This window comes from Pholcus phalangioides, unplaced genomic scaffold (genome assembly GCF_987345545.1).
Source record: "Pholcus phalangioides strain wild (caught in Gottingen) unplaced genomic scaffold, Ppha-v1.0 ptg000024l_1, whole genome shotgun sequence".
In the NCBI taxonomy this organism is placed as follows: domain Eukaryota; kingdom Metazoa; phylum Arthropoda; class Arachnida; order Araneae; family Pholcidae; genus Pholcus; species Pholcus phalangioides.
In genome coordinates, this window is record NW_028301616.1 from 21,563,990 (window position 1) to 21,588,621 (window position 24,632).

Sequence of the window (24,632 nt, forward strand, 5' to 3'; positions counted from 1 at the left end):
GCAAAGGACTTGGGGAACCCAAGATACATCAAGGGTGTTTACATGTAACGAGATCAAAATGTTGTTTAATACAGTACATACAATTCTAAATTGAGATTGCTAGTACTTTAGGTCTGCTAAGCTTGGGACCCAAAGCGTGTGTATCTGGGGACCCTTGATGCTGTTAATATAAAACAAAGGTTACAAGTTACAACGACTATAATTCTAAACTGCATATGTATGTTGCGAACATTCCCCAGGGAAATTTCTAATGAAATGTATCATACTGAAAAGAGTTACGTGTCTATGATGTGGGTAGTAGATTTTTCATGTCCAAGGAAGTGCTGCCACCTGTCTTCCATATTGGAAATCAAAGTGGCCAATGCCAAACAAATTTGCATTTCTTCAAGTATCATGTTGAGGATATACCTCAGTGACGGCTCATGGTCGGATATTTTTTTTTGGGGGGGGGGGGGGGAGCAACTAGATTTCCAAAAATATACCGCCATATATTGATGACAATATGTAGTCAAGTACATGTAGGGATGTAACTATGATTTTTTGCCGCCCCCACCAATTTAACATTCAACAATTTTATATAATGGTGTTCTTTGTTTTCCGCTAAAACTTGCAGACCCCCCCCCCACCACCAAATTTTTGCCGGGGCAATCGCCCTCTCTGTCCCCCCTAGTTTCAACCCTGAGTACACGTACTATTTACAATTAGTAGAGTATTGCACTGCATTGCAAACTTTTATTTTTGTTTATCAAATTATTTTTCACATTATCTGTATGCAGTACAAAAATAATACTCTATCAACACAACATTTACATAAATAGTTTGTGCAGTGAGCTTAAGCAATGTCTTAACATTGAAAATCATTCAAGTTTAGCATTTGCCATTGGCAATGGTTTTTGCGAATTGTGGAAATTCACTCTTCTTGAGATATTAGGGGTTTACGCCCAGCCAAAATTTGGGCCCGTTTTCCGGACACTTCACAAAATTCCAGATCTGAAAAACTGACACTTCACAAAATAAAAATTAATGAAACCATAAATTTGGGATTTCATATCTTTTGTGTAGATTACTTTGTTTCCTGCAAAATTATTTATTTTTCACTAAATTAATGATCCTTTTCACAAAAATAAGAGAAATTTTCACAAAAACTGGACTTTAAAAAAAGGTCTGGACAGACGCCTGAATATTATACTCTAATTCAAAAAGGTGCATGAATTTCTATGATAAAGTTATAAAAAAATATACATATTTTTTATTCAAATATATTTTAACTTAGAAGATACAACAGATATAAAAGAAAGTAGATGGCAGCATGAGTAACCACTGCACTTTTTTATTGCATGCCCAAAATGAGCATAATATAACCTGTACTAACCATCCCCATTTCTCCCTCCTCTAGTTTTTATACTACCAAAGGGTATCTCATGTGGCATGCGACGGAAAGCAGCCAAAGAGGAAAGAAGAATACAGAGCTCCCTCTATGGAAAGAACTACCAAACCTTGACCATATGACATGTATTTTAATGGACTTTTTTTTTATCAATGCTTCAGAAAATTTCTCTTTTCTAATTTATTAAATTTATTTTAAAAATAAGAAAAATTCAATGGAATTAAGTTGGTATCAAATCCATTTAAAGAATTAAATTAATGATGTAATTTGCAGGGGGTACACACCTACGTGCCTCCTTCACGAGCTGCCCCTGGTCTATGCATGAGAGAGGCTCTGTGGAGAGACTTTTTGAATGATAGACCAGCTTGCGTTTGCGCAGAAAAAATTTTAAAACCAACTTGAACTAACCAACACTGTGCTGCCTGCAGGGTATGACATGTGAATGATATAAAGGTTAACTCAACACTGCCCAGTCCCCTAACTAGGGCAATGGCTAAAATTGGCTATTGTCGATAGAGCCTGGGTGATACTATGGTATAAAAGAAATAGAAAAGGACGATTGAGCCTGAGCTCTCATTATAAGAAGAAAGAAGTTGGCTTTGACGTATAAAAGTACAGTAAATTACCTGTCCTGTAACCTGCATTGTTCAAGTAAGTAGCAAAAGTTCTCGTTTCGTGTTCTTGTTGCCACCAGGGAGAGCTACAGTTGTCATTGTTCGTATGAACCTGATGGTTGTGGACATAGAGCCCAGTAAGCATAGAACTGCGTGAAGGACAACACATAGGAGTTGTAACATAAGCATTTGAAAAATGAGCTCCGCCATCTCCTAAAATTCTAAGGGTCTTTGGCATGAAATTCATTGATCCTGGAATCAAAATGAAACAATGAAGTCACTAAAAATGTATATATAATGGAAGAGGTTAAATTCAATTCATAATCAAGGCATCTAGGTAACAAGGATAGTTATTCATGCAATAGAGGAAAAAATGGACATACATGTGTCTATAATTAAAGTTCATTGCTCTAAGCTGTCTGCAGCCTAAGTATTCATCCAAAAGAAATGAAAAACTTTTTGAAATCGCTCAAATGACAGCTTCTATATATGAAGGATATTGAAAAAAAATAAAAATATATACACAGGGTATCCCATAAATTTGTAAATAGTTTAAAACATATAAAATCAAAGGAATTGGAAAATTTGAATACAGTTTGAAAAAAGTCATTCTCATGAACGGGGATGTTTCGTTGAGATAAAGAAAAAAAAAATTGGCTAATTTTTATCGACAGATGGCACTGCATAAAAGCATGTCCGGATTGATTGGACCTTACTTTAGTCTCTTCTTTGTTTGGAACATTCAATAGGCTTCAGCCAGCAATTCATATAGCCAAGGTGAAACAACTTCGCCAGTAGTTATTTATCGACCAATGCCGACATTACAATGAAAACTTTACGTAAGGCCAGTAACAGGAAAATTCAGAAATAAACTGTTAATTGAGCATCCTGTATTTTATAGGACTCTAATGTGCATATTTAGTGATTTATTTTCATACATCGCTCTCTATCGACAAAAAATTTAATCAATTTTTCTTTTTTTGTCTTAAAAAAATTCCCCTTCATGAGAATTACTTTTTCACAAACCGAGTTCAAATATATCAATTCCTTAAATTTTTATGAATTTTTAATTTATTTACGAATTCGTGGGACACCCTGTATATCAGTTCTGACATTAACTATAAAGAGGACATTTCCTTGAGCAAATGGTAGCACACCAGCTAATATTTGCAAGCATGTTTTAATCCTGCTCAACCTTCATGGTAGGAGATATTCAGACATCTTCTACCATTTTCACATCTCTCAAGTACTGTATATAATAACATAACTAACATCTCTGATTAATCACAGTACCACTCATTATTGCTTTGTCTGAGGTCTTATCATATCAAAGCCACCTTGGGCATCAAGTTAACAGGAATACACATTAATGGTGAAAACCTTTAGGGCTTACATTTTACAAGCATGGGCAGAGATACAAGGGGGCGTGGGGGGACATTGGCCCCCAGCGTCAAAGGTGGAATCAACTGATCTAATGTATATATGTATTGTTGTCATCATCATGCCCCCAGCAATAATGACCGTGCCCCCCCCCCAGACTTCCAAGTCTATCTCTGCCTATGTTCACAAGAAAAGGGTCCCATGGTGATGTCTTCAAAAAGTTTCGAAACAAATTACAGCTGATCCTACTCATTCAAATGTGCATAGAAATATGAAAAATCCGGTGTAATTATTATGGGTCATCAAAAAAAATTAATACATATTTTAAATGTCAATAAAGGCCAAAAATGAATTTGAAAATTCCTAAAACCCTAGAGTGATATGTGATGTCATTCAAACAACACATGATCAGGTACAGCCCAGAAAGAGAAAAGGAAAGGAGAGCTAGAATGTGTAAAGAAGTTTTTTTTATAGATATCCCCAAGACAGAATCACCAAAAAATCCAGCCATCTTTTCATTATATAAGGTTACTAGCAGTAACCCACAGATTCACTTGCATGGATTTGGTTATCTAAAAACTTTTCTGCAATGATTTCCCCTATATAACATTTGCACCCCGTTTGGGGGAGGGGGGTAAATTTTTCAGAAATCCAGTCATAGTGATTCTCTGTATTATAAATTCTCTGTAAATATAAATATGAAATTTGGTGAGTATAATAACTTCTCCTGTTTGGATCATGGCCCCCACATCCTGAAGCAGGGCCCCTAGGCTGGGATCTTTTATGGGCCAGCAACCAGACTCCCCAGTAGCACAACAATATTGAACAATATCTGGACCATATTGTTATATATCGAAATGTCAGAGGAATATCAGATGCCATAACTATGATATCGAACGATCTTGTCCTATATGATGTAAATTATTTATGATATTAATTGATCAAGTCTTTAATTTTTCAGTCGAATATGTATTTGATTCTATGCAAATAATCTCTACTTTGAAGGACAACTTGGGACAATAAAATATTTTAATATAGTTTGAAAAACATAGATCTATATCGTGAACCTGACAAAGATCTATATCAGATTCTTGATATAGACCTGATATAGATCTATCAAAGAAGACATAACTCTATATCCTGAACATGACATACATCTGTATCGTGAACCTGACAAAGATATATATCAGATACACAATATGCTGATATATCAACATATCGTGTGCCTTTAAATAAAAATATTGCCTTCAAATAAAAATTTGGAGAAAATTTAAAGTCTGTACAATTTTTTGTTTGAATGGGAATTAAAAACGTTTGAACGAATAATTTTTATATGAAATTTTGATTTTAATAGGAATAGTTATGTTGATATATCAAAATCATTTCATCAGTTATAATTGAATCCTTACTGTGTATGTTTTACATAGTAGATGTTGGTATTTTAGGAGGAGCAAGAACTTATCCACCGTAACTTTAATTGCCACTTTATAATTGCACATATTTTTTCAATTTAGAAAATTTTCCTTCCTTAAAAAATTAACATCTCAAATACTAAATATCTTCACAACATCCAGTCTTCTGTATATCTTGTATTAACAAGTGGAGAGCGACATTCATGTCATATATATAGCCCTCTGGTGGCTCGTAGTCCATGAGCTATTAGCTGATTGGTTTCACCATCCATTGCACGGTTCCGTTCGGCATATATACGCTCTAGCGAAGGAAAATCTCTATCTCCTCTGTAGCTTAGTGGTCAGAGCACTCGTCCGGCAATCGAGGGACCCGGGTTCGACTCCCGGTAGAGGCAGAGATGAGTTTTTTCCTTCCTTAAAAAATTAATATCTCAAATACTAAATATCTTCACAACATCCAGCCTTCTGTATATCTTGTAATTTAGAAAAATTTGCTCTCGTTTTTGTTGTATATGTATGTTTTTCTTAAAATTATTTATTATTTATTTTTTTCCTTTGATGTTTTCATTTTCAACCATGCTTTGAGAATTTTGGTAGCCATTTCGAAAAATGCCATTTTCTCTCAAATCTTCAATTTTTTTGGTCAAGAAATAAATCATTTTGCTCAAATTGTTTTAGCCAAGATGATGTGCAAGGTACATTCATCTTCACTTGCAATATTCCCAGAATTTTATCGCTAAATTTTATGTAATAAATAATTTTTTCCACATGCACTTTCTCCTGAAAGCCATCTCAAAAACCCCTGAAAGTTAAACTTTAAGTGCTGCCCTCTGATGAAAGCCTTCAAAGTTCACAACCACCATATTTCTAACTCAAAACGTACACAAAACTTGGCATCATTTTGGTGATAACTGACGGTTTCCGTGTTTGGATCACAATTTCCCGTATTTTTCTCGAAAAAATATGGTCAGCCTAGTCTTTTTTGGACATTAATGCAGAGACGCACTTCGAAGAGAGAAGTTTGTAGTCTCTTCCCAAACCGTGGTCCTCTTACAATCCGAGCAAGTGCGCTAGCCAATACACCACAGACAAGGCAGGGCCGCAACTACACCGAAGTCACCCCGCATTTCGACGCCCCTTGTAATGTTGAAGGACAGGTTTCAGAATGAAATTTGCTCCCCCTCGGGGTCTAGCGCCCGGGGCACGAAATCCGCCTGCTCCCCCCTAGTTGCGGCCCTGACTGAGGGGGAGCAGGTGGGTTTGTTGCCCGAGCGCAGACGCAGAGGGGGCGAAAATTTCACCCTTTAACCACTCCTTCAGCATTGACGGGGGGGCAAAAATGCGTGCGTGCCCCAGTTAATCAAGCATCTAGTTGCGGCCCTGACTACAGAAACACGACTTTCTTTTCCTTGTAACGTGCATAGTAGCATGATGCGCTGAGTGGAGACATTGCAGATTTGATTTCCATAAAGTTTAGCAAAGCCCCCCCCCCCCCCTGTTCAGGGGCGGGAAGGAACATCTTTCTCCAATTCACGTAAGCTTCTTTGGCAAAGCGGACATTTTTATATAGAAGGGGGGGGGGGTGGTCAGAATAGCAAAAAATGCAGGTGTCGTATATGGGCCCCCCCCCCCACTTCATCAAGAAGTCCCATATGGGCTTTCTGTAGAAAGCTCAAAAAACAGGATAGCTTTAATTATAGACACCCAGTATAAAATTATAAGCAAAGCTGATGTTCTTCACCCAATTCTATGTCTTGGTCATCCGTCAGAATGAGTATGATGTTCGGTTTCTTGTCCCGGAATGGCGGCGTCGTCTTGCGCACGCGTCCATCCTTCCTGTATGCGGCCGTACTGCGCGGCAGTTTCAACGTGTCGTAGTCGCCACCGTTCTTCGGTAACGTCGGGGGCGATTCTGCTGGATACGAGGATGGCAAAACTTTCTGATGGTTCGGCAGATCCGCACGGTGGCTGCTGCCGACTCTGCTACGGCTCGAAAGCACTACGTTGCCGGCTAAAAGCACTGCAAGCAGAAGGGACGCGGTGAAAGACAACGGTGCTGGTAGAGGTTCCATGACGGCTACAATGATTCCTCTGGGTGCTTTGCTACATGATCTTGAGCTATTTAAAAGAGAAAAACATGAAAATAACTCTTATGAGTATGAAGGTCATCTATCAATATCATAAGAAATCGGGCGTCGGAAACATTTTAGGGCAGCAGTTGCTCGGCTTGAGCTTTTGTATAAGACATAAGTATGGGGTGTTGGGCACCATTAGTTCGGAATGGTGCCTAGCAGCCACATCATCTCCCAGCTCCGACGCCACTGAAAGACATATCCAAATGAGAAATTTTGATGTCATGTTCAAGTCCTAGGCAATCAATGGAGTTGAAGCCAGGGGCTGCTGTGGGTACTCTACTTGAGCACCCACAGCGTTTTATAGCACGAGAGTTTGGGTAATAAAACTCTCCTACACAAAGCTTAATATCGGTTGTATTCGATCGAGTATAACCAGCTACTTCTAGAGATAGGTGGCCTCCGCACGGGTTGCCTAGTTCATCTGTAACGTCATTAAGACTACCTAGCAAGTTTGCCACATTTTGAACCACAACATCCTATTTCGTTTCTTCTTATTTTGGCGTAGAATCTTTCTGGTTGGCTCACAGTTACCGCATGGTGATTGGATGTGGGGCATCAAAATCGCTAATTCTGAGCCAGATCGTTTCTTTTCAACACAACGATGATACCGGCAGCAGCAGGGAATTTTTCCCCTCTGAATATTCTGAGGGAAAATTAACTACTTGCTGACGTCGCGAGCAGCGTTCGGAGGCCTTCTATCTCTAGGAGGCGATGGTATAATCGATATGCTCATTGGCTGCATTTGTCAAGATTAGTTTAATACCAGCTCTAGACTAGATGGCCATCACTAATGAGAACTTGGGAGAAAAAAATTTCCAAAATCGGTCCGTGTGGAAAATTTCTGAGTGTTGCAGAAAATTGAGATTTCAAACAAAAGAATAATTTGATTTTTTTTTATGTGTAGTGCAATGCCCTTAGTTTTCTACATTATCTGCATATTTTCATCAATAGATAGCAGCACATTCGTTTTGAATGAGTGAGGAAAAAGTTTCTCAAAAGGGGAACTAAGCAATGTTTTTCGGGTATGTAAAATATTGATACGGGAATGTGTTTTTCTCAAGTTACGTGTCCGATATCGGGCATGATTTTTCCAGCCTTGGTATATTTATAGAGAACACCATCCCATGGGACATTTATTCTGTAAAGACAAATTTGCTTGGATTAAGAAAATTCAACAGAATTCATTAACAAAACTCAAAATGATTGCTCTAATGAATGTAAAAATATTTTGCGCACTGGGCGCAAAAAATTCAAAGCCCGGCCCTGTTACAACAGGCTTTGAATAGCTAAATTAGCTGGCAACGATATAAACATTAATGCCAAACCCCGAAGTGCGGATAATTCGTGACGGGGTCGGCTACTTCGCGAATCGTCAAGAGTTTTGGCCAAAGTCCGAATTTCAGAAATTATTCAGACTTTGGCCGGCAATTTCGCGAAGTGGCCAGAGATCCCTGGCCTCAATGTGCTGATGTAAGACAGCCCAGTGGGGCCAACAAGTAATACATATCTATATATAGCAGCTGTATTGGATTAGCACCATGTGAGAGGAAGAGGGAAAAAAAGTGAAATTTGAGAGAAAAACGTTAAAAATATATTAATATACATTTGGTAGTTCTTTCTGCCAAATTTTGGAGGAAAAAAATGATTACCCCATCGTCATTGCGATTTGAAGGGTTGCCGTAACTAACGTGGGCATAATTATCACGAAAAAATACGCTAACTTGTCCGATAACAAAAGTATCCGTGATCGTCTTTGGCCTGGGATCAGCGGCCACCTCGCGAACTAGACGGCCAATGTCCGAATTTCGCACATTGACCGGGTCAATATAGCAAAATTGGGCACTTCGCGAATTGGTCAATTTCGAACTTTGAGAGTAGCATATATACAGAGTGCATAGCAAACAGGGGCATAGTATGATAGTTTACTGGCGAACCGTTGATCCTAGAGATATACTTCGACATAGAGATATACTACATTTGGAAACTTTTTCTAACTGGTAGTACTGAGATATGTAATTCCTGTTTCAAGGGGTTGCATAGTTAGGGGCCATTCAAGTATTACGTAAGCAGATTTTCAGCCATTTTTTACCCCCCCCCCCCCCCCGTCAGCAAAATTTCGTCAGCAGCTTAGAATTTTTCATATCTTCAAAAGGGGTGGTTGATGACGTAAGCAGCCTTCAAACCCCCCTCGTCATCAAAAGTCAGCAAATCCGAAACCTTCCCCGATGCTGACGTAATATTTGAATGATCCCTTATTAATAAAAAATTTCACATACCGTCCCCGTGTGCCCTAAAACCAAACTAAAAAGTTGTTGCCGCCTCTCCTGATGCCAACATAAAAAAAAAAAACAACGTTTCTAATTGATCATTTTTGTCGCACCAAGGTCATTTTCTGCACACGAGGGCTAATTAGACCGGGAACTACAATTTATTGCCGATTCCGGACGACAGCCTTTTTTTTTAATACTCATCGAGAGTTTGGTGCGCCAACCCCTCGATGCGGGACTTTCTGCGGTAGAAATCGACGTTTCTAAGTGCAATATTTTCCGAGATATTTGGATTCAAAAAGTTGGGGGGGGGGGAAGAATTAAAAGCGGGTAGAACGGTTTATCCGAATTCGATGCTGTTTTTTTCCCAACTTTAACCTTACGCCAGAACTTTTTCGAAATGGACGCCAACTCACAATGACTACTCAAAACTACAACGGACTATATATAATGTACATATATATAGGCTACGTAGACCCCCAATAATTCCAAAGAGCAATGTCATATGGGATGGTCGGGTTCATGTTGGTTTTTTTCGTATATTTTTAAGAGCTGTTTTTTCCAACTTTCCTCCGTTTTTCAAATATCTCAGTAAATGTTGCACTTAGAAACATGGATTTCTTTTTTGTTGGCATCAGGAGGGACAGGGCAACTACTTTATAATCCAGTTCTTGTATAAAAAGTTGACATTTTTAGTTTAATAACGATACAACACTCCTAACATGAATGACATATTTAGGCACTGCACGTTATTTGGGTACTTTTTCCAACAGGAAGTATACCTCTATGATCAACAGTTCACCAATAAACATACCATACGTCCTGTTAGTTATAAGCACCCTGTATATAAAACATTTTTGCTCGTAAATTCAACCAAATTTATCTCCTGATTTCTGGATCAGTTATTGGTGATGCTAGGCCGCGTGCTACAAAGAGTATGCCCAGTTCTGACGCCACTGCATAATTAATACCAGTAAGTGAAAAAAAGTAATTACATAAACGGCACAGTCTTTCTCTCATCAGAACTCAACCCACGACTGGAACAGCAACCGTTAAATTTTATGGCCGATAAACTAGACAAACCGACATAACATTTTCACGCTAGAGAAACGCGTCTCGACAATTTATATTTTCCTCTAGGTAATCGTCATGTAATCGCGTATAAACGAGTCTTTTACGAGTGCGCACCACTGAATAATAACGTCCTCCGGACAAAAATCACTCCGATGTGCGTATAAATACGTACGTACGTACTTATAATTATTATTGGTGACTGTCCTTCGAATTTTCGAAGGGGGTGCGGTTGGTGTCTCTTATCTGCATCATCCAAAACAGCAGCTGCTGGATCCAAAGAAGCGACATTTATTGCTTTTGAAGTGTTATTATAATGTACATTAATACGAGAAAGCGACTTCACAGACACCTGTTTCTCTACTCCCGAAGCAAATAGATTTTGTAGCACCCAAAGTAGTCACTGTATGGTCATGATGAAGTCGCATCGCGAGGTCCCGGGCAGGGCAGTCTTAAGAGTATAATGGCCCCCCGGGCCAAACGATTTTTCTGAGGTCCTTTACCAGGAAAATTCTCGGAAATTTCAACCAGTTCTCATTTTTCTCTGAGGCCCCTCTTCTCTGGAGGCCCGGATGAGCCCATGCGTTAAGGCGGCATTGGTCCCGGGTTCGAGCCAAGGAACTACAGAGCGAGTTAAAGACTGGATCCTCGTTCGTGGTGAGGAAATGGCAAAACTAGGGCCACCCTTACTGCTTAGTATGAAAATAATAGCTGAGTCAACGGAGTCTTAACGATTTCGGGGCCCCCAAAAATGTTTAGGGTCCCCTTGCCCCGATTTCACATATTGCGCAAAAGGGGAATCTGCCACAACAAATTCAAGCAAAACGAAATATACAGGAATGCTGAGGAAATAAGTTAACACAAAAACTAATGAGAATTTTGAAAAAAAATTTATGAAAATTCCGAACTGAACATAATTTCAAACTAATGACAGAAGCAAAACTAATGAAAATTTAGAGTCTGAATTAAAAAAGAAAAAGAATTGAAAGATAATTCCGGCAACTATGAAAATTCATAATTGATGGGAAAAAATAATTCTAGAATCGGTAAGAGCGTTCAGCAATTTGGGGGTGAATTTGATTGCGTGCTCTCAATATTGACAGAGATATTCAAATTCGGAAAACAGGAAAGTTGGGAAAAACCGTTAAATACGGGTAAATGGTTTTATCCGCAATTAACGTTTCTTCCCATAAATTTACACCGTTTTTCAAATTCAAATATCTCGGCCAATACTGCACTTAAACTTGATTTTTTTTTTTTTTTCATCAAGAGAGAGAGACAGGGCAACAACTTCATAATCGGGTTTTTGAGCATAGAGTGTCCATAGAAAAGGTTATTTTATTTCATTAACTATACAGCCTTGCAATATGAATCCAATATCTGAGTACTACACGTTATTTGGAGACCTTTCCTAATTGGAAGTATGTCTCTAGGATCAACGGTTCGCCAGTAAAAACCAGACGCCCCTATTAGCTATGCACCCTGTACATCAGCGATTCTCAACCTTTAGAAATCCACAGCCCGGTTGAATTCTTTATTTTGAGGGGAATGCCCTCACAAACATAACTAATAGTAAATAAATTGGGGAAAAATGAAACGATGAATCACTCACGGCCTGGTTTGACTGATGCGAGGGCCCGGTGGTACAGAAACACTGACCTATACACACATAAAGCATATGTTCTATAGGTCAGCGATTCTCAACCTTTGGAAACCCGCGTCCCGGTTGAGTACTTTTTTTTTCGAGTGGAAGGACCTGTAATAAACAAGACAAATGGGAAATAAATGGAGAAAAATTAAACGATGAATCACTCACGGCCCGGCGGTTGAGAAACACTGCTGTATGTTACCGTGAGTGCGGGGGCCTCACAAAGCGACCTATCGCACATCCCGCTTTGAGCGGCTGTGTAAATCTCCAAGACGACATTAAGAAACATCAAAATAGCACAATTGATACGAACACAATTTTATTTATCAAATTATTTTTTTTCAGCCTATCGATAAAGATTGACTCTAGGCAAATTCAAAACCAGATTTCATACCCGAAAATAATAATAAAAAAACAATAATAATAACAACATCGCATAATAAACATGATGGCGCGATCCGTGCCAACCTGAATACACATCATCGGTCATTTTTTTTTTGGAAACTATTTCATTTTGGTTGTTGTTATCCAGTCAAGGAAATGCGATACTTATTTAAATGAGCCGTGCCACGGATATATAATTAAGGTGCGTATTTGTGTTCAGCCGCTTTGCTGTTCCGATACAAGAATAATAATATTTTTTTTTTTATGTATAATTATTTTTTTGGGACATTGCCAAGGGTATAATATATATATATTTTTTTTTTCCACGCTATAAAAAAAGATAATTGTCGTAACATCATTTTGCATGTGAAATAACATACGTCTAGACGTATTCTTCACGTTTCTAATGTCACACTAGGAATAATAAATTATACCAAACAGACAAGAGGTGCGTATAATCTCGTACTTTTTTCCTTTCGATAATGCTCTTTAGTGTTATTTTTTTATTATTACTACTATTATTTTTTGCTCTCTTGGTAGATTTCGCCCAGAAGCCCGCCAAAAAAAACTATTTTTAAGATGCTTTTTGGCTTCTTGGACTCGGAATTATATAACCGAGAAAACATTTAAAAGATTAAGAGGTTATTTATTTTGTTGCAATTATGGTGACAGAGAATTTATTATAGTTTATATCGTATTTCTGTGTAAGTTTAGGTTTATTTATATATAACGGAGTGATGGTTATGCTTTCTGCGGTTTGACGACTTATGAGTCATCAAAAAACACTAGCTCTGGCCCTTCCAATATAATTTATTTTTTTAAATATATAGGCATAAAAACAGGCATCTTAACGGATGGACCAAAAGGATCAGGGACCCATTTTATCAAATAGGGGTTCGGGGTTAATCAATAGAGGCTTTCACGAATCTTTTTCCCTTATTTATGGAATTATTTCTCGCATTAATTTACTTACTTCTTTCACCAATTTTGGTTTTGATTCTGAAAAGTATTTCATTAATTAATTTTGAATTTTTTTTTTATTAGTTCTGGAATAATTTTTTTTTCATTAATTTTGGATTTTCATCGATTTTGAATTTTTATTAGTTCTGGAATTGTTTCTTTCACTAATTCTGAATTTCATCGATGTCGTAAATAATTTTTTTGTGATTCATTCTGGAATTATTCCTTTCATTAATTTTGAATTTTTATTAGTTCTGAATTTATTTCTTACGTTACTTTCGAATTTCCATCAATTTAATTCATTTTTATTTTTTTCCATTCGGGGAATTTCACGAATGTAATGAGCAACTTGCATCATCGTCAATGAAAAAAAATTAAAAAAACTTGTTTTCAAAATTTTTGTATATGTCCGCATCGTGCATGTGGTAGGAAAAAAAATACATTCCCGGTCTGAATTTTTACAGGACCCCGGGCATGTCGGGTAATATAAATTTGTCCAGTCCCGATTTATTTCACTACGTTCGGATTTTCATCAATTTTTGTTCGATGTGTTCATACTTTTGTGCAGGAATTTCTCACCATTACTGTGTACAAGTTCAACAATAATAACTATTTCTGGATTGCGAGTAGAAAATACAAATGCAAACAAAAACAGAGAATACCAACGTAATATTTTTTAACACTTCGGTGAAAATATGACTAATCGACACCAAACACTACGTCACATGTCCAAGTGTGTAGTGGCGCAAAATATATGAGCACCATTTGTTGGATTCCGTTCAAAATGAGAAAAATGCAGACCATATTAAAAGGACTACGTAGTTTTTTCCTCGACGCGGATATCGTTAGATTTTATTTTTTTACAAAGCCTAAATCTAAGACTTATTGATCGATTACCGAGGGAAAATTATGGTCCGATTCCGTCATGACTTTTATGTTAGATATCGGTGGGCAGATGATTACGCAGACCTAAAAACTACGACAAGAGAAGTATGTATGTCTTTTTTTGATAGATGATGGGTTGAAAGCTTCTATTTGGAAGTTAGTAGTAGTACTTAAGGTGATTGCACTCACACATCATCTCCACTGTCTCTGCTGTAAAAAAAAGATAGCCTTTCCGCTGCTGGTCCTCGTCTTCTCCTGTCTGGCAGAAGCGGAATCTTTTGACTCATGATGATCTTTTTCATGGGAGGTTGGTGGTAAGGACGGGGTCGGTGCGTGCACGTGGTTTCTTTTCCTTCCCCCCCCCCTTTTAGCATTTATTTTAAAGCGTAAGTCTTTGATTCGGGTTTTTATGGTACGAGATTAGAGACCGGCCGGCTATATCTGAAAATGCATTTGAAAAGAAAGGCTGTTATTATCCTCATAATACCCTCCCTACCCACGTAACCAGTGAAGAGATCCGCTATTCTTCTCAGAGAAAAAACGTGGATGAGGGTCGAGATTTTTTACCTGCGGGTCTCGAGCCGGTATTTCATATATTAGTCCAGTCTTTTTTGTTGTTGATGTTGTTTGGTAGAGTAGCCGGTAGAACTTTCAGAGTCCATTTCTGAAGATGAAACAGGTACCCTAACAACTTTGCATTTTTAAAGTGACGAATGGGTTGCGAAAATCACTGAAGCGGCCATTCAAACGATATGTGTGATTGATTTTTATTTTAATTTTAAAATATTTTCCTTCCGAAGATGATTTAAGTTGTTTCAAAGACAAGGAGGGAGTCATATTGTGCGAAAACGTAAGAAGTATTAAAGGGAACTACAGTTGCATTACAGGCATTGACGGATTAGAGTCGGTCGAGACCCCGGGCGCAAAAGAAAATATTGGGTCCCCTTAAGTTAGAAAAACGTTGTGTTGGGGCCCTTTAGAAGTCGGTGAATCCACCTCCGATTACAGAGAAAGATTTTTCTCAGCTATATTATATGAAGGAAAGATACATTTTCGGAATATTATGCCGAAGTGAACACAAAAAGAGTGTCCTGCCAGGAATTGAAACCATGTCCCCTTGCAATTAGGGGCACGATATCGTTACCTTATACACTACGAGAGAGACACTTTTGCTTTCCTTGCACAGAAAAGTCTTTCGTAGAACAAGTACATACGAGCTGAAAAAAATCTCTACCTGGGGGTCATTTGCCGAAGTTAAGGCGAGACTACTACCAATCAACTCAACCGTACATGCAAGCATTCCTCTGGAGAATTTCTAACGAACTGGTACCTGCAGAAGCATGTGTGTAAGCGTAGCCCCCTAAAGAAAGGGTGCTCAACCTTTTAGAGAGTGCAGGACACTTCATCATTGGTTTGAAAACGTGCAGCGAGTTATAGTCCTCCGACCACGAGATAAATTTTCGCTGCGTCATGTCACGTCACGTCGGATGATTTTATTCAATTTTTTTTTGGTAAAACGATTGCACATCGAGAAAAGTTCATCAGTGACTCAGCTTTCACGATTGGCATGTCCTTCTAGGATAAAATAGAATCGTTTGACGTGACATGACGTGCCGTAGCCAAATCTCATCTTGTGGTAGGAGGACTATACTCAAGTTATCTGATGTGTCGCGAGTGATGTGGACCTCTTTCTGAATTGCACCACGGGTCACTTCAGTGATCTGGAAATGTGCAGGTAGTCACTCGAGTGATATGGAACTACTACTACTTAACCGTACATGCACCTCGTGCGCATTCTTTTGTGGAATTTCAAACGAATCGGTACATGCCGGAATGTGTAGTCTTAGTGCATGTGTGAACCCTAACGTATTAATTTATGTTGTCAAAGTTCAGCATGTTCATGTTGGTACTACCATTTTCTAACATATTTTAAAGCGAAAATGGTAAACGCTTGAATTTTTGCATTATGTAAGTATCATGTTGAATGATACTTACTGCCTACTCTGAGGACTGCCTACTCTCTGGGGAAAGGGACTTTTTTTTTCCAACGGGAGACCTGCTCAAATTTGCGCCCTGAAGTTGAAAATCTCAGAAAACCAAACCATCGAATGCTCCAACTGTTGGTTCCTAAAAAAGTTGGTATAAAAAAGTAAGATTAAAAATCCGTGGTTTGATCACGACTGCCAGTCACTCAGAAAGAGATTAAGAAAATTGCTAAGAAATTTTCGGAACACTAATACTGAGCGTGATCTCAATGAATACCTTCGCATTAAAGCTCTATATGCGAAAATAATTAAGATACAAAAGTTCGAGCATTTACAGAATACGATATTTAAACTTGTGTCGGTGAAAACCTCTGCTGAATTTTGGGACATAGTCAACAAGTACAGGCGACGGAGAAGCAGCTATATGCCAGATATACCGATGCAAATGTGGTTTGATTATTTTTCTTCCCCACTTTCAACGATGCGACCCAATTGCAATTGAAATTATAGCTTTTTTCCTGTAGATCCTATTTTAGATAGAGAAGTTGTTTATGAGGAAACCTATTCTATTATTCTTAAATTAAAAAATAAAAAGTCGCCGCCAGATTAGATAATATTTTAAATGAATATATCAGAGCCTTCTTCCCTGACACCCGCTCACTCTTGGTGAAAATTTTCAATATTTTAATGCATGGAAAAAATTAATAATTAATCCTGTTTTTAAGAAAGGTGATCTGAGTGATCCCTCTAATTATAGAGCTATCTCGTTGGCCTCTTGTCTCGCAAAACTTTTCACTTCTGTATTGAATAACAGATTAAATAAATGGTTAAAATATAACGATATTATTGGTGAATGTCAAGCTGGATTTTGGGAGGGATATGGAGCAATAGATCATATTTTTACTTTGAGTAGTTTACTTGGCATTCAGCTCCAGCGAAGAAAAGTCTATGGCGCTTTTATCGACCTAAGTAGAGCATTTGATTCCGTCCCATATGATATACTCTGGGAGAAATTGAAGAACTATGGTCTTAGTTACCGATTTGTATCTCTGATTAAAGATTTATATGATGGCGCGGCTGCTCAAATTCGTATTGGCAGTGAATATTCACAGTCATTTAACATAAACACTAGGGTTCTTCAAGAAGAAATACTTAGTCTAAATCTTTTCTCAATTTATATAAATGAAGTTATAGATATTTTAGATAACGCAGAAATTCCTGGCATAAATATTGATGATCGAACAGAAATACATATTTTACTGTACGCCGATGATGTGGTGCTGCTCGCGGATACAAGAACCAATCTTCAAAGAAAAATAAATTTAATTTTTGATAGATTTAAGCGTTTAAAGCTAACAGTGAATTTGAATAAAACAAAAATAATGGTTTTCCGATTAGAGGAGGTAAACTATCTTCACACGACAATCGGTCATGGGAGAGCACAACGATTGGTATTGTACCGGAATACACCTATCTTGGTGTACCTTTCTCCTCCTCGGGTCTCTTCACAAAAGCCCCCAAAGCAGAATGTGCTAAAATGTGCGATGTACGTCGCAGAACAACCAGTGCTGTTGCAGAACAATCTGGAAGAATTTTAAGAATAGTTAAGAAAAACGCTATTATATATATGCGAATTTTTACCGCAGAACATTTTCAGTCAGCCGAGGGCTCGTTGCAGAACATTGCAAAACATTCTGCTTTGAGAACAAAAGCTAACAAACACTTCTCGGGAAGGGCTCAGCTTGCAATTAATAATTTAATACCTATTCTCGCAAAGATGAAATGTAATAATTTAAATATACATTGTAAGCTTTTTCAATCATTATTTACATCTGTATTTTTTTTAAGCGGCCCCTATATGGAGTATTTCTGATTTAAACAGCATCAAAAGAATTCAACAAATTTTTTTCAAAAGAGTTTATAACCTGCCTAGAAATGATACGTCATTAGGGCAGAATTGGGACGTCCGCTTTTGAAAGTAATAGTAATTCGACTCATAAAATTCTGGACGAGATTACTGAAAATGCCCGAAACCAGACTTCCGAGAATCTGTCTCGCTAAACTAAGTAACATGTGTGATACAGCTTCTGATCATTCCCGGAACTGGGTAGCACACCTAAATGTTATGTTATATGAATGCGGTTTCCCATTTCTTGTTAATTGTAATGATCCCCGGACTATTTCTAGATCTCTTCCCAGTTTACTTAAAGCAGTGGCTGATATTCGATTTCAAACTGATTTTAACAAAATTCACAACTCTACTCATTTTCTTCATTTTAAACATTTCCGTTTCTCATTATCCTTCATCAACCTTCCAATTAACATAAGGTTTTTTATGAACTTGAGATTAACCATGACATATCGACATCCTACTGGCAGAACCTTGTTTTTCCGAAATAACTCAGAGTGCAATATTTGCAACAGACGTGAGGCCAACGATCTTGTTCACGTAATTTTTTGTTGCCCAATGTACATATCTTTCCGCCGGAAACGTATCTCACAGTATATTAACGCCCTAGAATCAAATGAGCAGTCTCTCATACGCTGGATACCCATGTTTCTGATCGACCTTTTATATTCGGATTATTTAATTTCTTTCGAGATGCGCAATTATTTTTGAATTTGTTTGAAATTTATGAATGAAGCTTATTGTGCGATCATTTTTGAGATTTTTTTTATTCACCTTGTGGATTGTTATGTGTATTTGATTTTCCCCGATGATATTGATGATATTTATATTTATTAGATACAAATGTAATTTTTTTTTCTGTTTTTGTACCACTTATTGTAATAGGCCGACGGCCGTGAATACAATTAACAAATTTATCTATCTATCTACTGTTGGTTCCTCAAGGTTGATCGATCACTTCTAGGTGCTCAAAGAATTTTTGAAAAAAAATCACAGTATTTTGAGAATACTATCCCCGAGTTTGCCCATCTAGATCATGGACTTATTCATCTTGTAAGTATTAAAAATGCTAAGATTCTAGATTATAAATTCCATCATACCTAATCTTCCTCGTTCGCAACTCGAGTTTTCTGACGTCATATTGGCACTTCGATTAGTTTTTTTGTTGTTTTTTTTTAATCTCTCCAACATAAAAATTGTGTGCGTTATAATTCATTTCATCGACGAAAAGAAATTGCTCAGGTATCTACAAGTACAGGCGCGTACTACTACACTTACGGGCACATTCTTTCGATTCCCCCGTGCGTGCTTCCGTGACTACCCCAATGTAGTTTTCGTTTTGTGTTGTTTTAGGTAGAAGATTTATAGATGCATTCGATTTTTTTCAGATTTGATTTTTTTTTTTTTTTGCATCTTTTCTTGCTACATACGTTCCACCATTTACATTTTTTTTTTGCTTGCTATTCCATGCTGCTACATGGGACGTAATTCTAGTAGTAGTAACACTAATCTTATTTAAGCCTTTTTTCTCTCTCAAATGTGTATGCGTTGTTTATTAGTAGCCGGTTTTGCAACATTCCCCGTGTATTTTAATTCAATTTACTGGTCCTTTGACCCGTGTGCGTTTAGTTTTTTTTTTAACCATGTTTCTTAAGAAGTGTGTGCGGTAGATCGAGTTTTAAAGAAACAAAACCGGAGAAGAATTCTCCGGGTTTTTTTTTTTTTATAATCCGAAATGGAAAACTGGAAGATAACGGGTAATGAAATTTCCAATTACCCGTTACGTTGAGCTGAATCGTGTGGTAGAAGCTCGCTATCATTGCTCCTGTTTTTCCACTAAATGAACTTGGGAACAAAGTTGTGTATACCAGCCATGTTCTGTAGCTCTCTTCAACTTACCGTACTTTTTTCTTAAGGATTTCTTAGACGCGTTTTGGATAGTATCTATTGATAAGATTATTCCGTTGATTTTTTCTTATGCTTTTTGGGAAAAACCGCCTTTACTCGTTCCTATGAAAGTGTATTTATCGTTATAACCTGGAACATTTTCATAAATTTTGAAAAGCAATTAGCAAGAAAGGGATATTAACTTTTTTTTCTTTGTTAACTATGAAATGGTTTTGAAATTAAGTTTATTTTAGTGTTATCATTCTCTCTTATTCACACAGTATGTATTTTTTTTTTTTTTTTTTTATATATTGAATTAAAAACGTTTTAACCAAGCAATAAAGAATGTGAAGAAACGAGGATAGAAATGGTTATGTAGGACATGTTTAGATGTGCAGTGCAGTAAAGCTTAAGCAGTTCGATCACATGTTTGCAAATAATTACTATAAATAATAGTACGTCCACTATATAATTTACATAGAAAACACTCTTTAGTGGTGGATGTCGAAACGGAATTTTTCCGTGCAATTTCTTTTCCATCCCTTTTATGAAGTCGTTACCAAAGAATTTTTCATTACTTCTGAAATTATTTAATTTTCAATTTTTGTTATTTCTGGAGCTATTGTTTTCATGGATTATGAATTTTTTTCCACTTGCTTTCTTTCCCCACTTGAAAATATGCATTAATTTTTATATTTCTTTCAGCAATTCTGGAATTGTTTTCTTTCATTAATTATGAATTTTCAGTAACACTGCAATTGTTTCTTATATCAATTCTAAAATAGTTTCTTATATCAATTCTGAAATCGTTTCTTATATCAATTCTGAAATTATTTCCTTTATTTATTCTGGAATTATTTCATTAATTTTGAATTTCCAATAATTCTGTAATTGTGTTTATCAATTTCAAATTTTCATTCCTTCATTTTAATTACTTCATTAATTTTTGCTTTTCATCAATTCGGAAGCCATTTCCTTCAATTAATTCTGTTTCCGCCTCTCCCATTAATTCTGAATTTTCAGTATTTCTGGAATTCGTTTATTTCTTACATTAATTTTGAATATGCATCAAAAACCTGAATTTATTTATTTTTTAACCTTTAGTAATTCTGAAATTTAATCTATTCGGAAATAATTTGTTTCATTGCTTTTTAATTTTCAGTAATTTTGTGATTATTCACCAATTTCGGAATTGTTTCATTAGTTCTAAATCCTTGGTAATTGTGAAATTACTCTTTCCATTAATTTTTAATTTTCGATAACTCTGAAAAACTATCTCTTAGTTTTCATCAAAAAATTCTGGAATCATTTCTTTCATTAATTTTGAATTTTCTGTAATTTTTTTATTAGAATTTCGAATTTTCATTCCTTCGAAATTATTTCTTCCAATTTTGAATTTTCATCAATACTGAAATCATTTCTTTCAACAGTTCTGGGATATTTTTCATCGATCCTGAATTTTCAGTATTTCTGGAATTCGTTCCCCCCCCCCCCCCCATCGGTTTTTGAATATACATTGATCCTGAATTTATTTCTGTGATTTTTAGTCACTGCGATCATTTATTTCATCAATTCTGAATTGTCTTTAATTTTGAATTTTCAAATCAATTCTGGAAATATCTCTCATCAGCTCAGGTATTTTCTTTCTTCAATTTTGAATATTCAGCCATTCTGGAATTATTTCTTTAATTTTGAAAATATTCAGTAATTATGAAATTATTTCTTCCATCAATTCAGGCATTGGCTTTTCATTAACTGAATTTTTACTCAGTGTAAAATTGTTTCTAGCATCAATTCTGGAATCGTTTCTTTCATTAATTTTGAATTCTCGATAATTCAGGAATTTTTCCACTCATTATTTCTGGACCTATTCCCTTCATTAATTCCGAATTCTCATTAGTTCTGTAATTATTTCTTCCATTGATTTTGAATTTTTATTGCGATTCTGTGATTGTTTCTTTCATTAATTCTAAATTTTCATTGGTTCTGGAACAGTACGAACTTATTTTTATTTTAAATTCATTATTGATAAATTTGAAAAATGATCAATTTTCAAATTTCCATAAAATTTCATTTAACATTTAAATCTTCGTATTTTCAGTTATTTTCAAGATTCCAGCACATTCCGTGTGCCTTTTTCAGATGCAGATTCCAAAGAAAATATGAAATCGTTTTGATCTGGGTCCCCAAAAATCGGGACTTCCCTGGAAAGAACTAAACATCTTCATGTATTAAAGATATAAATAAAAATCATAGGAATACCTAGAAAAATAGGAAGAAAGACATCGAACAGTTTCTACGAAGTGAGGCCAACAAAAATCGACTTTATGTGCTGTGTGACAAACGCTTTATCTCGTAACTTTTAATGTCGTGTCTGGTGTTGTTGTTGGAGCTGTCTTTGTGATAAGCCACATGGCGGAAAAGACGAACAAGAACAATGCCTCTTGTATGTGTTAGCATGAACTCACAGATAAGATTTTTTTTTGCTGTATAGCCCAATAGTATATAAAAGCCCACACACAGACACAAAACAAAAAAAAAACCCATTCTCTATAGCTAGATCATTTTTTTTAGGAATTGTTAAAAGTATGAAACGAAATTCTGATGGTAAGCAGGAAATACAAGAATTTTTTGTAGGGAGAGGGGAAAAAAAATTGTTTCTTGAATCTTTTCGAGATATTGAAACCAGATTTTCTTCTGTATACATTTATCTTTCTTACATATTAAATTCCTTTCACTCACCAAAAAAGAAAAGCTTGTATCTTTCCAATATATTTCCCAGAATCGAAATAATATTCCAGCCTTCTTAAAATTCATGAAACTAGGTATTTCTATTTATTTTCCCTTTTCCCAGGAAATTTCCGTGCCCTTTTATTTTTTAGTTTGTTTTTCCTTTTGGAATAACAGAAATATGCAGGGAATTTGTATGTATGAGAACAAAAAATTCGCACAAATTAAATTTATGTATGCATCTAAGATTGCTGTTTTTTTGGTGGGGGGGGGAGGGTATATCTCCTATCTTAAGGTTTTAAAGAATTGGATTTCACGTGAAAAAGAATAAAAATTTGATATACACACACAGTAGGGTTCCGATCATCCGACCTACTGTGCGCAAGGCCTACCTCAGAAAATGCAGGCCATAAGATTTGGATGGTGAAAAAATAAAAACCTGAATGATCTCGTTTACACAGAGAGCTTTTGGTTTTGAGTAACATTACTACGATAATCAAATGAAAATATCTAATGAACTGAAGCGCTGTGTATTTTGTACCTGTAATTTACAAAATGTCGAACATTACGAACGTATGCATTCAAGACAACCATTTTGAGAACATTTTGGGATTTGACCCATGTTTGCGAAGGACAGAATATCGCTGTTTAAAAAACATTGTTTTTCAATCACTGGTCCGCGGATCGGCATGAATATTTTTGCGTAGAATACTATACTAAGTCCGATATTTTTGTGTAGAGGGGAAATTCACGTAAATTAGAGAATTGGAGTAGTATTTACGCGCATTTCTTTTTCACAAAAAAAATATCGGAAGACATCACAAAAATATGACTCCCTGCTGCCACCTATCAAATAGAAAGTAAACTATTTGTTATAATTTTAAGTAAAGTATGTTAGTTTCAAGCCGGTGTTAATGTTTGCCGGAAAATCAGTTCTTGTGAACACCAAAACATACCAACCGGTATTTCGACGCATCAAACTCACGCTGATACGCTGTATAGGTGGCAGCAGTGGTCCCAACGTAATATTTTTCCAATTTTTTCCAGCGCGAACACCATTTTTTTCATATATGCCTATATTTATTTTCCCGCACACGTTCCTGCATTTATTTATATTTGACAAATAGGTGCATAAAGTGAATAAATTTTAGTAGTATCAATAAATATTTTATATCTATTATCACAATGTTTAGTTTAACGATTGCATTTTGAAATAACGATAAAAAAAAGTTTTGATTAACCAGTTAAAAATCGTCGATTCCCAGACGTAATTTTTAGTTGTAATTTAACAGCCCAGTGCGGGGTTCTAACATCCCTTAACATTTCAACAGAAAACAAAAAAAATCGCCTCCATGTAGTATTTCAGTAAGATCCGTAGGCTCCATTAAGATAATACCCGGAACGTTAAACTGTAATCAAGCGCCTAATCTCATTCACGTGGGTGTGTGTGACGAAAACAGGAAGCACAAAAGCCTCTTCTTCCCAAGACAAGTACAAATTCCACAGCCAAACAAAGCGGACAATAGCACCCAAAGAAATTATATATAGACTAAAAAAAAAAAAGAAGAGAAAAAGGTACTATCCTTAAATAAATACACCTATGAAAGGTCAAACGTGCAAAACATAAATCCGCTTCAGCCCTGTCTTCGCCCTTGTAGGGTATTTATTATCGTATCCGGCACCGGAAACCCCATCCCATTTACTTCTTACCGAAAGGCGCCCCCCCCCCCCCATTATTATGGTTTTTTTTTTATTTTCGGCCTCGAACACGCACATTTATGACTCGTGGCTTTATAAAGCTTAGCTTCAGAATTTAATGAAAAGGAATTTTTCATTTATTTAATGGCGTTGGAATGCGAATTACATACATACACCCCGGTTGCACCAAAATTTAGATACTTAAGATATTATTGTGTTCTTTTAAATTGAAATAGCAAACAAGTTGAATCATTCCACTCATCATTAACGATGATTATTC

General features: G+C 36.4%; 1 protein-coding gene across 1 annotated transcript in view; it reads right to left on the reverse strand.

Moving 5' to 3' along the window:
• LOC149068976 (extracellular sulfatase Sulf-1-like) overlaps positions 1 to 24,632 on the reverse strand; it is an 86,109-nt gene that overhangs the window by 26,510 nt on the left and 34,967 nt on the right. The window contains exons 2-3 of the mRNA XM_089250390.1: positions 6,535 to 6,911; positions 2,014 to 2,253 (exon numbers count right to left, since the gene is read on the reverse strand). Of these exons, the coding sequence (XP_089106516.1) occupies positions 2,014 to 2,253; positions 6,535 to 6,865 (571 nt within the window). The 5' untranslated portion in view covers positions 6,866 to 6,911. The remainder of the gene's footprint in view (positions 1 to 2,013; positions 2,254 to 6,534; positions 6,912 to 24,632) is intronic.